At 46.1% G+C, this 12,213-nt stretch overlaps 1 protein-coding gene across 1 annotated transcript in view; it reads left to right on the top strand.

Moving 5' to 3' along the window:
- NCKAP1L (NCK associated protein 1 like) overlaps positions 1-12,213 on the top strand; it is a 1,588,380-nt gene that overhangs the window by 855,736 nt on the left and 720,431 nt on the right. Inside the window, exon 23 of the mRNA XM_078688681.1 lies at positions 7,013-7,110. Coding sequence (XP_078544807.1) covers positions 7,013-7,110 — 98 coding nt within the window. The remainder of the gene's footprint in view (positions 1-7,012; positions 7,111-12,213) is intronic.

The following is a 12,213-nucleotide window of genomic DNA, read 5'->3' as shown; positions in this document are numbered from 1 at the left end:
ACAGGCATGCAGCCATATGCCTTTGCCTATTTGGGCCTGAGAGGGCCCTCAGGGCACAAGGGCAGATTATGCTGCTGGAAAAATAGGGCTTCATTTAGCTTTCATTGTGGAAATTCCCATTTCATGTCAGCAATTATTAATACATGTTTAGTGATTGATTTCTGGAGTGATGTGCATATTTTACAGACAAAAGAGTAAAGGCAAGCACTGCTGGTGATTTAAATAGATGGAATGTGCTTCTGAATTAAAATCTTACAGCAGTAGGGCCATGACACTGCCCTTTTGAAGGAGTCTTACATCGCTTCTGGGATACGTTGTCCAAACTGTCTTAGCTATACCTGACACCAATACATTTTTTTAATAAAGATACAATCGATCCTTCGCCAATACATTAAGAATGTTTGAAGCATAAAGGGACCCATATGTGCCCTTCAGTGAAGGCCCCTCACTTTCCTCTTGCAGCTAGAAACCCACATCTTTTGCGCTAATGCTTGGTCAATTGTGGAACTTGAATATATATGAGTTATTAAATCTTCAACATAATGACATTGATGTGTTTGCAGTAGCACGATCTTGAGCGAAAGAAGACTCGACTATTGAAATGAATGTGTACTTGTTGGATAACTTCTCACTCAAAGAGAATTTGGCCATTGTGAAAGAACTGCAGTAATTTCCAAAATGACCTGGTTGCCAACCCCATCCTTTTAGACACAAATCACACGTTTGAGACCATCACATACAATTATTTTTTAGAACTGCTATTTGTTTTCCTGCATAGATCTGCTAATGACAAAGGCTTTGAGGAGGATCATATGGATTTCTTCATCTCTCTATTCGGTCACAGTTGCCAGATCTTTCTTTGGGGGGAATTTAACACATTGGCAGTCTGCCAAGATGATCATACGAGATCCTCAGTTTAAGACTTCCAGATGGTAATAGTCTTTAAACAATGACTGACATCTCCAAATCATTTTGCTCTTACATTTAGTTTGTTGTGCATTATTGAAATGGTCACTGACAAACGGTGCCGGGTAAGATCACGCTCTGCTGCCAGGTCTTATCGACTTAAGAGCTTGTGATGGTTGAAAAGAGCAGTTTAAAAGGAGGACTGGACATATAGTTCAAATGATCACACTCACCAAACTTCTCATATTTCTTCAAAACTTTACAATCCATCGAGAAGATGATATTTCCCCATTAAATGATAGTGCCATCACCCTGTGCTGTTTTAAATTATGAAATAGGCATTGCATACCCAAGCAAGGGTGTTCATGTTGGCAGGGCCATCAATGGCTCTGACTGTCCCCACCATATAATGAATCTGAAGTTTTGAGTTGTAATTTTTTCGTAACTGTTAGATCACCCCTTCTTGAAAGATGTCATGTAAAATGTATTGCTAAGAAATGCACTGGCAAAATGACAGTAGTTTTGGCCCAGGGGCAACGCCAACCGATGGCGGGACCACAAGATAGGTGCGGGCCATTTCGGACCGGTGGCGGGTGGCGCCAATGGTGTCACTGCAGTTTTTGAATTTTCACGGACGGGATGCTTGTGATAGATGATTGGTCGGTAGGCCGGTGGGGGTGAGGGGGGGTCACTTGGGCGGTCACGGGACTAGCCAGGTGAGGATAAAGGGGGAGTTCATCCCCACACAGTTACCTGTTTTTTTCCTCACCTGGCTGCCCCCGACGACCTCGTTGCACTGCCCGCGCCCTGGACCTTGCTGCTGCTTCAGGGGAACGCGGCAGTGAAGCTGCCATTTTTGGTTGGATTCCTCTATCAGCCTACTGGGAAGCAGTATCTATCTGTACCATGATGTGATCTAGATTTACCTGCTCAGTCACTGCTGAAAAGGCCTCTCTGGTGGGCTCTGGCGGAAGCGACTGCCAAAAACGAAGAAAACCTTTCACACCCTCATCGTTTTGAGGTGTCACCGGTTGCTGCCGTCAGAGAACTTGACAGAGGCGACTGTTGCAGAAACAGAGGTTTCCATTAGGTCACATGGCTTACGCCAGTGCACAGACCCTCGGTAATTTTTTCGTGTGGTGTACAAAGTCAACTTGCCCAGAACCAGCTTAGCAGACAAGCAACAAAAGCGAGTCTTCTGTTTCGCTGGGGTGGCAAAAGGCAATCACAGCTTGGGTGATATACGCCAGTTCATCAAGAAGGTTGCAGGCAAGGGGCTACAGCCGCTTGCAGTCATCATTCATCATATTGTTGCAACGATTGGCAATGTTGAAAGGAGAATATTATTTGAGAACTTTAGGAGGAAAATGTCATGATTGCCTAAGATTTGTCCGGGCTTGGGCCTTGTGGGGTCCCATATCAGGGGATAGTCAGGAGGCCGGACTGGTCTCGATGAATTAAATTAGTCAGGCATCTTAAACAAGAAACAGGTGCTTAACATCATACAGTCAAAGACAATTCCTTGTGGTTCCCCCTAGGTGAGTTGTTCTTCACATGGATAGGGTTCATTTGTCAATCTATGGCAACAAATGGTCTGTGAAGAATTTGGTGGCATTTTATTTATGGCAAAAGAAATTGGGGGGAGACCAGGCCGGTCGAGAATCCTTAATACCACTGGTAAGGCTGCTGTTGCTGAACGCTGTGACAAAACGTTAATTGCCATATTCTTAGAATCGCTCGTTTGCACAATACCCTTTGCTGAATTTTAAATATTGCTCATTTGCACATCACACTCTGCTTTGCTATTGTATCTGCATCACTTATTTTAAAAAGTCAGTATCTGCGTTTTTAATGTTAAAAGGAAGGCAACGAATTAGGCTGCTCCTTCCTACCATGTTTCCCTGGCTGCCGTCTTCCGAGCTCCGGTCCACCACGGCTGATTGCCGATTGAGTGGAGAGCGAATAGGAAGAAGGCAGACCAATCATTGTGCACCTCCGGTGAGCGGGAGGGCGGACCCAGGAGCCTGCGCTTTTCGCTACTTAATTCAATGTGCCAGCGGATGTGCAGCGGACGCGCGCAGTGGGCGCTCCGCTGGCGCGCCGAAGGCGCGCCCAAGGCAAGCCCGTCTGCACCCGTCCGCGACCGGCCGGGGCCAGGGGCCAGAACTCCTGTCGGTGGTACTCCAGCTCCACACATTACCATTAGGTATTCACGTAATGCGCTGCTGGCCTATGCAACCAATTCATGTAACAACTATGCACAGTGCGTTTCGGCCCGCCCCGGACTCACATATGGCCCAATTTCCTGCCGTGCTTGCAAATGGTCAAGCATGGGACAATATCAGTTAGGCAGCTGGGATATCCTTGATCACCCGAAACTTTTATGTTTATATTTTAATGCTAGATCCCTCTCTAAGCATGCCATCGATATTTGGGACCTCCTGAATGAAAGGAAACCCGATCTGGTTTTTATAACCGAAACTTGGCTGAATGATGCAGATTCTCCAGATCTGGCCAATGCACTACCCAGCAATTACACAATTATTAAACAAGACAGAGTTGGAAGCAGGGGAGGGGGAGTTGCTATCATATTCAAGGACTATCTGACCTGCCTACCAGTGCAAGTAACCTCTCACAATGACATCAAATGCTCCCCTTCCAATTACTCCATGAAGGCCTCATTATCCTAGCAGGAGCAGTAATTTATAACCCCCCAGGTCACCAAGTCGACCTTAGTACTAAGTTATTTACACAACTTCTTCCAACCTGCCTAAAATATAAAAACTACTTGGTAATTGGAGATTTTAATATACATTATGAGAAAAAAGACAATCTAGCTGTCTCTCAATTGGAGAGCGACATGCAGATTCTCAATCGTAAACAGTAGATAGAAGTACCTACCCATATAGCTGGTCATACGCTTGACCTACTCTTTTCCAACATTGATGCCACAGATATTCAAGAGATCAAGCCACTACTCTGGACAGATCATTCGCTCATAGTTGTCATGCTGGGTCTACCAGCTAAACCAACTAAGCCCAGGGAAATCTATCAAACATCAAATGGAGCCTGGAGGCTAGTCACTGAATCTACATTCGCAACACACTTCTCAGGCGCTAATATAGAGATCTCAGATGACACCGCAGTATGTACAGAAGCAGTTAATCTTGAAACAGAGATTTACCGAACTCTGGATAAACTGGCCCCTACTCGGAAATCTCGGAAACGTCCCACACGGAAAAATGGTACACCCCACAACTTAAAAGTCTTAAGAGAGTAGAGGCCTGCAACAGAATAAGCAAATTCTTCACAGAAAAAAATAAGGAAGATCTACACCACTTTTAATTCCCATAGTAAAATTAATACAATAAATAAGGCTCCCTTAACTCCCCATCCGGAAGCCACATCAGTTATGGGCAACTTTACACCCCTCACAGACAACGAGGTCCTGAAGGCAATGAGCACAGTGAAATCTGGATCCCCGTTAGACCCTTGCCCCCACTTCATTTTCGCGCAGATTGCCCCCACGCTTTGCCCACGGATTACCCAGCTTTTCAACAACTCCTTAAGAACTGCCATTTTTCCTGATATATGGAAACATGGCTCAGTAATCCCCCTTTAAAAAAAAGCAGGAACGGAATTCCTCAATCCTGAAAACTATCGTCCCATTTCCCAGCTCCCCTACCTTTCCAAGGTCTTAGAGAAATTGGTAAATGGGCAGTTGTCCAAGTGTTTGGAAACAAATCACATTCTTGATCCATCTCAGACAGGATTCAGAGCTAACAATAGTACAGAGGCAATGCTGCTGGCAATGTCGTACAGTGTTAGATAGTGCACTGACCAAGGAGGGGCAGTTGCTCTGATATTGTTGGACCTGTCTGCAGCGCTCGACACGGTCTCTCATGATAGCCTGATGGATATCCTCTACGAAAAAGGAATCTATTCTAATGCACTGAGCTGGCTACATTAATTCCTAAGCAACCGAACACAATCAGTGCATCTCGGTCAATTTCAATCCAAATCCAGCCCCATCGGCTGTGGTGTCCCGCAGGGGGTCTCACTAAGTCCCACCCTATCCAATGTCTATATTTCATCATTGGCCAAAATTGGTAGGAAGTGGGGCATTGGCATCTGCTCCTACGCGGATGACACGCAACTGATGGTGGCCCTGGACGAAAAACCAGAAATGACTAAATCAAAGCTGCACAACTGTCTCTCTGAGATGGTCCAATGGATGCAAACGCACTGCTTAAAGCTGAATGCAGGAAAATCTGAAATTCTATTGTTTGGTGGCGCCAAACGAGTGTGGGACGCTACCTGGTGGCAACCCACTCTAGGCAATGCACCAACTCCAAAACAACATGACAAAAACCTGGGCATCATTATGGATGATGCCCTGACCATGAAGGAACATGTGGGGTCCCTCTGAGGCAAAGGTTTTGCTATTCTGAAACTTCTGGCCAGACTTTTTCCCTGGATACTATTGGACTGCAGACGATCTGTGACGCAAGCCTTGCTAGTTAGTCTGTTGGACTATGGGAATGCACTATTTGTAGGCATGAATGAGCACCTATTTACACGACTACAGGTGCTGCAGAATGCGGCTGCAAAACTTGTCTGCGATAAGGGGAAGTTTGATTCCGCCTCAATGTGTTTGAAGAAACTGCATTGGCTGCCGATGCGCCAAAGAACAGTATTCAAACTTCTTAGTCACATCACAAAGCTCTTCATAAAACAGGCCCTAGAATACTTCAGGAGAAGATTGAATTCTATGTTCCCACAAGGAGTTTGTGGTCGCTTCAATCAGCCCTCGCCAGAACAAGGCGTATTAAGAAAGTAAGGACAGGAGGACGACCATTCTCCTATTTAGCAGCCAGGAGGTGGAATAAGCTCCCCCAAGACCTACGACTCACCTCTAACTACATTCAGTTCCGAAAAAAATTAAAAACACACCTATTCCCTAAATTTTAAGTTACAGCCTTGCAGACTTACCAGGAAATTTGGTTTTTAGCGCCTTGATATCCCTTGGGATGAGTGTTGCGCTCTACAAATAACATAAAATAAATAAATTAGTCGGTCAGGTGCCTCAATGGCTGGATGAAGCAGCTTCTTAGTACTCCACGGTTATAAATGATCCCCCATGGGTGTTTCAGGGGAACACATTGTTCTACCAGGATGAAGTTCATCCCTCAGACAGCGGCCAGATTCTTTTGTGGAGAATCTTGTGGCATTTATTTATCTCAATACTGATACACCGGTCTTTGGTGGGGGGGGGTTGGATGGGGGAAGCCTGGTCGGTTGGGGAACCACCCAGGCCTGTAGCAGGGAAGAAGTCATGTTTGGTCACAAAACAGGTGGACAACCTTGGCATCAGTAATTGAAGTGCAGGCGAATTCTGAATTAGGAAGCATTTGGCTTAAAACCGGGGTTGAGTGTGCCGTGGAGGTGGAGGGAAGGGATTGTGGCTCCCGTTACAGTGATTGTCCCTAGCTTCTCACTGTACTCCATTACATGGCCTCCGGAGTATGTCAGGGGATGGCGTCTGCACCAGGGGACCAAGGTTTGGCCCAGTTGCCCAGACCCATCCCAATGTGGACCAGGAGGGGTCCCTTCTTGGGTTTGCTCTGGCATGGTATATTGGGGGTCCAGTTTTTTATGCTGGCCTACGTTCCCTCTATTTTGAGGGGGCAGGTGAGTTCGCCTTGTGATATCCATTTTGCGGTATGGGGACCACTGTCCCGAATCATTTGGAATAGGCAATGCCATGGTGCCTGGGGGAGTGGCCAGCCATGACTCCTTTTGAGGATCTGTTGCTAGGAGATGATATGTATTAGTTCCTCTAATCAAAGGATTCTTGATGTAAATATTGTAAATGTCATATGAAAGTTTGGATATTTGAATAATTCTGTTGATATAAATGCCGTTTTATGTTGATTGTAATAAATACGGCCTGAGAATAGTATATTCTCTAATGCAGTGATGGTGTCTGCGAGTCTCTGTCTCCCTTAAGGGAATCCCCATTTGGAGGAAGGATGATTTGGGTAGGTCTCGGGCTGGTCCCCCACCTGTGTGTCTGTACCAACCACTCTCCTCTTTTTCCCCACAGAAATGAGAGCACTGGCTGAGCTGATCGGTCCATATGGAATGAAGTTCTTGAGTGAAAATCTCATGTGGCACGTGACCTCGCAGATCACAGAAATAAAGGTATGGACCTGGCCGAAAAGACATGGGATGCAAGATGTGGGCATATATGGGAGAGAAGGGTTGTGCTACTCAAATACTCCATGCAGAAAACTACAGGTGAAGTGCAAGTATTAGCAGTGGACTCTTTCTTTTCTGCCACACTCCAGGGAGAGCGTGGTTTCTAAAGAATGTAAAAGTAGACAGAGGAGGCACCCAAACAAAACATTAATAAACAAGAGAAGCTAAAGCCTGACTCTGTTCTGCTCTCCTCAGCGTTGCCCTGCTCACCTGTCTCCTCCCCTCCCTTATCCTATCCTCCCTTCCCTTCCCTTCCCCTCCCCTCCCCTCCCCTCCCCTCCCCTCCACTCTCCTCTCCTCTCCTGTTTTGGAACAGGTTTGAGGTTCTAGACATTGTTCACCTCCCATTCTCCTCCAACTAAATTTTGGCTAAGCTGCAACACCTGACTGAGCCTTAAACAATGAACAATCGACCTGATGAAAGTTCTATCTATATTTCAAGCTGATTTCCTTAAAACATGTACACATTGCTACACAATACCTCCTGCATCTATGGAAATTAGTTGAAGGGGAGAAAAGCAGGCCACGTTTGCTGAGGCAGTCACCTCCCCTCTTCTACAGCAGTTTCATGACTTTTGCCCAGTTCTTCATAGAATGCTTTTTATGGCATCTCTGCTAACAATAATATTTTTGGCTAAGACCATATTGTAGTTTCTGAGTGAGAATCAGCAAGTCCTCACTTATGTGATTCATTGAGTGTTCCTTGATTGTTTCCCCAACGTGTAAAGTTGTGGGGACTGCATAGCAGCATCAAAGGTTAGACTGCAAGAGTTTCTTGAGGGTGGAATATTGGGTACTTAGGAGCTTATTTACAAGCCCCTGGCGCCGCCAGTGCAACCTGCTGTCCCACATTTACAAGGGCAAATAAAACCACCATGCATGGATTTTCGTGTCCTTGTAAATATGGCCCCATTACATGCAACACTTTGCGTGAAACGGGTGTTCCATGGGTGTTGATGTGGGTGTTCCCACGCAACACCCATGGGTTCTGCCACATTTCGAGATTTAAGAGAAATTGTAAGCCTGGAAATGCGTCAGAATGCTGCATGTCCCCAGGGGAGGCTTAGGGACGCTCAACAAGGAGAAATGTTTTCATTTCTCCCTGTTTTTTTCCTCTTTCTAGGTGTGCTGCATTCTGTAGCACACATAGGAAGAGGAAATCACCTTTTATGATTATTTTTGCACAAAAACAATCATCTCCGTGACGCAAGCACCATTGTACCATGGCGACTGGCACCCTTTTTAAGTAATGTTTATAAGTCCAGGGAGGTAACTGCGAGGGAGAGCTGACAAAACCTGAGGGAGGAAGACCGGATAATCTTCCGTCAAACCTAATGTTGTGGGCAGTGTTTTTTTCAGAAAATGTTATAGCCTCAACTAAGACTGTACATTCTCACACAGTTGAAAGGGCCCAATAAAGAAACAATTCATGAAATAAGGAGAGAGGACTGTACCCTGCAACTATTGCTTGATAAGCTTGGGGGATGTAGGCGCAAAATTGTACTCTAACGTTATTCTCGGTTCACTGAAGAATTTGATTGAGGGCAATGGAATTGCCCCTATGGAACAAGGGGGGGTTAGGCCCAGAAATTCAAATATAGATCATTGTTTCAGCCTGTGAACCTTGGTACAGAAGGCAAAGGAAACAACTGGGAGTCTATTCTGCTGTTTTGTTGACTTCAGCTCAGCTTTTGATTTGGCAGATCGTAGTATGCTCTGGGCTAAATTAACGATTCATAAAGGGGGTGGTGATGGACAGAGCATCTGAATTAAGCAGAACACTCCTACCCAGTCAAAAGATCAGGGCTTGATCCATCACCGTTTTTTAGCTCACTGCACCATCCCAGTTCAGAACCTGGCTACATGCAAATTAGTCTGTCCCTGGCCCAGTGCATCATGGAACAGGGCAGACCAAACTACCAAGCCAATTCTTTACTGGAAAGGAAACAAGCTTCCGGGGACCGGTTTCTGGCATTACAGCCGTCTTCGGCCCGGCTTGCTTGAATCCTGATGGTGCAGTGAGCAAGGGACTCATGTCTGAGCATACCCTTCCACTCCTATAGTGGCCAAAACGATTCATAAAGGGGGTGGTGATGGACAGAGCATCTGAATTAAGGAGAACACTCCTACCCAGTCAAAAGATCAGGGCTTGATCCATCACCGTTTTTTAGCTCACTGCACCATCCCAGTTCAGAACCTGGCTACATGCAAATTAGTCTGTCCCTGGCCCAGTGCATCATGGGAACAGGGCAGACCAAACTACCAAGCCAATTCTTTACTGGAAAGGAAACAAGATTCCGGGGACCGGTTTCTGGCATTACAGCCGTCTTCGGCCCGGCTTGCTTGAATCCTGATGGTGCAGTGAGCAAGGGACTCATGTCTGAGCATACCCTCCCACTCCTATAGTGGCCAAAACGATTCATAAAGGGGGTGGTGATGGACAGAGCATCTGAATTAAGCAGAACACTCCTACCCAGTCAAAAGATCAGGGCTTGATCCATCACCGTTTTTTAGCTCACTGCACCATCCCAGTTCAGAACCTGGCTACATGCAAATTAGTCTGTCTCTGGCCCAGTGCATCATGGGAACAGGGCAGACCAAACTACCAAGCCAATTCTTCACTGGAAATGAAACAAGCTTCCGGGGACCGGTTTTTGGCATTACAGCCGTCTTCGGCCCGGCTTGCTTGAATCCTGATGGTGCAGTGAGCAAGGGACTCATGTCTGAGCATACCCTTCCACTCCTATAGTGGCCAAAACGATTCATAAAGGGGGTGGTGATGGACAGAGCATCTGAATTAAGCAGAACACTCCTACCCAGTCAAAAGATCAGGGCTTGATCCATCACCGTTTTTTAGCTCACTGCACCATCCCAGTTCAGAACCTGGCTACATGCAAATTAGTCTGTCCCTGGCCCAGTGCATCATGGGAACAGGGCAGACCAAACTACCAAGCCAATTCTTTACTGGAAAGGAAACAAGCTTCCGGGGACCGGTTTCTGGCATTACAGCCGTCTTCGGCCTGGCTTGCTTGAATCCTGATGGTGCAGTGAGCAAGGGACTCATGTCTGAGCATACCCTTCCACTCCTATAGTGGCCAAAACTATTCATAAAGGGGTGGTGATGGACAGAGCATCTGAATTAAGCAGAACACTCCTACCCAGTCAAAAGATCAGGGCTTGATCCATCACCGTTTTTTAGCTCACTACACCATCCCAGTTCAGAACCTGGCTACATGCAAATTAGTCTGTCCCTGGCCCAGTGCATCATGGGAACAGGGCAGACCAAACTACCAAGCCAATTCTTTACTGGAAAGGAAACAAGCTTCCGGGGACCGGTTTCTGGCATTACAGCCGTCTTCGGCGCGGCTTGCTTGAATCCTGATGGTGCAGTGAGCTAAAAAACTTGTTTCCTTTCCAGTAAAGAATTGGCTTGGTAGTTTGGTCTGCCCTGTTCCCATGATGCACTGGGCCAGGGCCAGACTAATTTGCATGTAGCCAGTTTCTGAACTGGGATGGTGCAGTGAGCTAAAAAACGGTGATGGATCAAGCCCTGATCTTTTGACTGGGTAGGAGTGTTCTGTTCAATTCAGATACTCTGTCCATCACCACCCCCCTTTTTGAATCGTTTTAGCCACCACAAGTGTGGAAGGGTATGCTCAGATGTGAGTCCCTTGCTCACTGCACCATCAGGATTCAAGCAAGCCAGGCCGAAGACGGCTGTAATGCCAGAAACCGGTCCCCGGAAGCTTGTTTCCTTTCCAGTAAAGAATTGGCTTGGTAGTTTGGTCTGCCCTGTTCCCATGATGCACTGGGCCAGGGCCAGACTAATTTGCATGTAGCCAGGTTCTGAACTGGGATGGTGCAGTGAGCTAAAAAACGGTGATGGATCAAGCCCTGATCTTTTGACTCGGTAGGAGTGTTCTGCTTAATTCAGATACTCTGTCCATCACCACCACCCTTTTTGAATCGTCTGGGCTAAATTAAGTCAGCAAAGTATTCCCCAATGCTTTTTGATGATCCTGCTTGAACTGCACTCTGGAAATAGGGCCCAAGTGAAGATTGAGTTGGAAGAGGCCATTTCAGGGAGAATACCTCTAGGAAAGGACACAGGCAGGGTTGTGTCCTGGTCCCCAAGCTGTTCTCCTTGTTCCTGGCTGACCTCCCAGGGGTGTTGGCAGCAACTCAGTCCTTTTCCTCAAAGATAGGAGGTAGACACAAGCAGGTCTACAGAGAAAGCTAGCCAGATTTAATAATTACTGCGAGGTTATTAAATTAAAGGTGAATTTGGAAAAAAAACTACAATTATTCCCTTTGGGAAAAAATGGTAAATTGGTTAAGTGGCTCCTAGATAATAGTAGGGTTGAGGTAGTTTCATCCTATAAATAGCGTAGTATGATGTTCACAAGCCAGTTGAGTTAGGCCTTGGATAAAGAATTGGTGGAGATGCGGGCAGCAGCAATGATAGGGAGCCTAGTTCACATTAAGAATACCTTGTGTGGCCCTTCCTGGTCTCCTCTTTTGAAAATCTACAATGCAATGGTTCCTACTCAATGTCTTTATGGGGCTGAGGTATTGTCCCTAAGTATAAGAGATGTGAGAACAAGTACCTGAAAAAATTGTTAGCTCTCCCAAAAAGTGCAATGAGCAAGGCAGTAAGACTGGAAGGGAACTTGAAGGCTTGGCAATTCTTAACCTATAAAGCAACCCTGCGATTTTGGGATAGACTCCGGGTCTCGGAAGTACATAAGACGTATGTGCTGCCGAAATAGGAAAGAGTGAATTAAAGTGGGCGGTGAAGGTCAGAAAAAGGCTAGTCATCATTGCGGGTCTTAAAAATTGAATTTAAGATAACAGGGACCACCCATCTTTCCAAAGTTGAATTAAAAATGACAAGTGGAAAAAAATCTAGATTGGTAGATACGGAGGGGCAGACTTACAAGCCCATCAGCGCCACTTTTGCGTCATTTCTCCCATGTTAAAAATTACGTAAATGTGGCGCAAGGGGCTTGTAAATCTGCCCCGGAGTATTTAGGGAATAGATCCTCT

The sequence above is a fragment of the Lissotriton helveticus genome, chromosome 1_1 (assembly GCF_964261635.1).
Source record: "Lissotriton helveticus chromosome 1_1, aLisHel1.1, whole genome shotgun sequence".
Classification (NCBI taxonomy): domain Eukaryota; kingdom Metazoa; phylum Chordata; class Amphibia; order Caudata; family Salamandridae; genus Lissotriton; species Lissotriton helveticus.
Note: the sequence above shows the minus strand (reverse complement) of the source record. Positions and strands in the feature narration are given on the sequence as shown.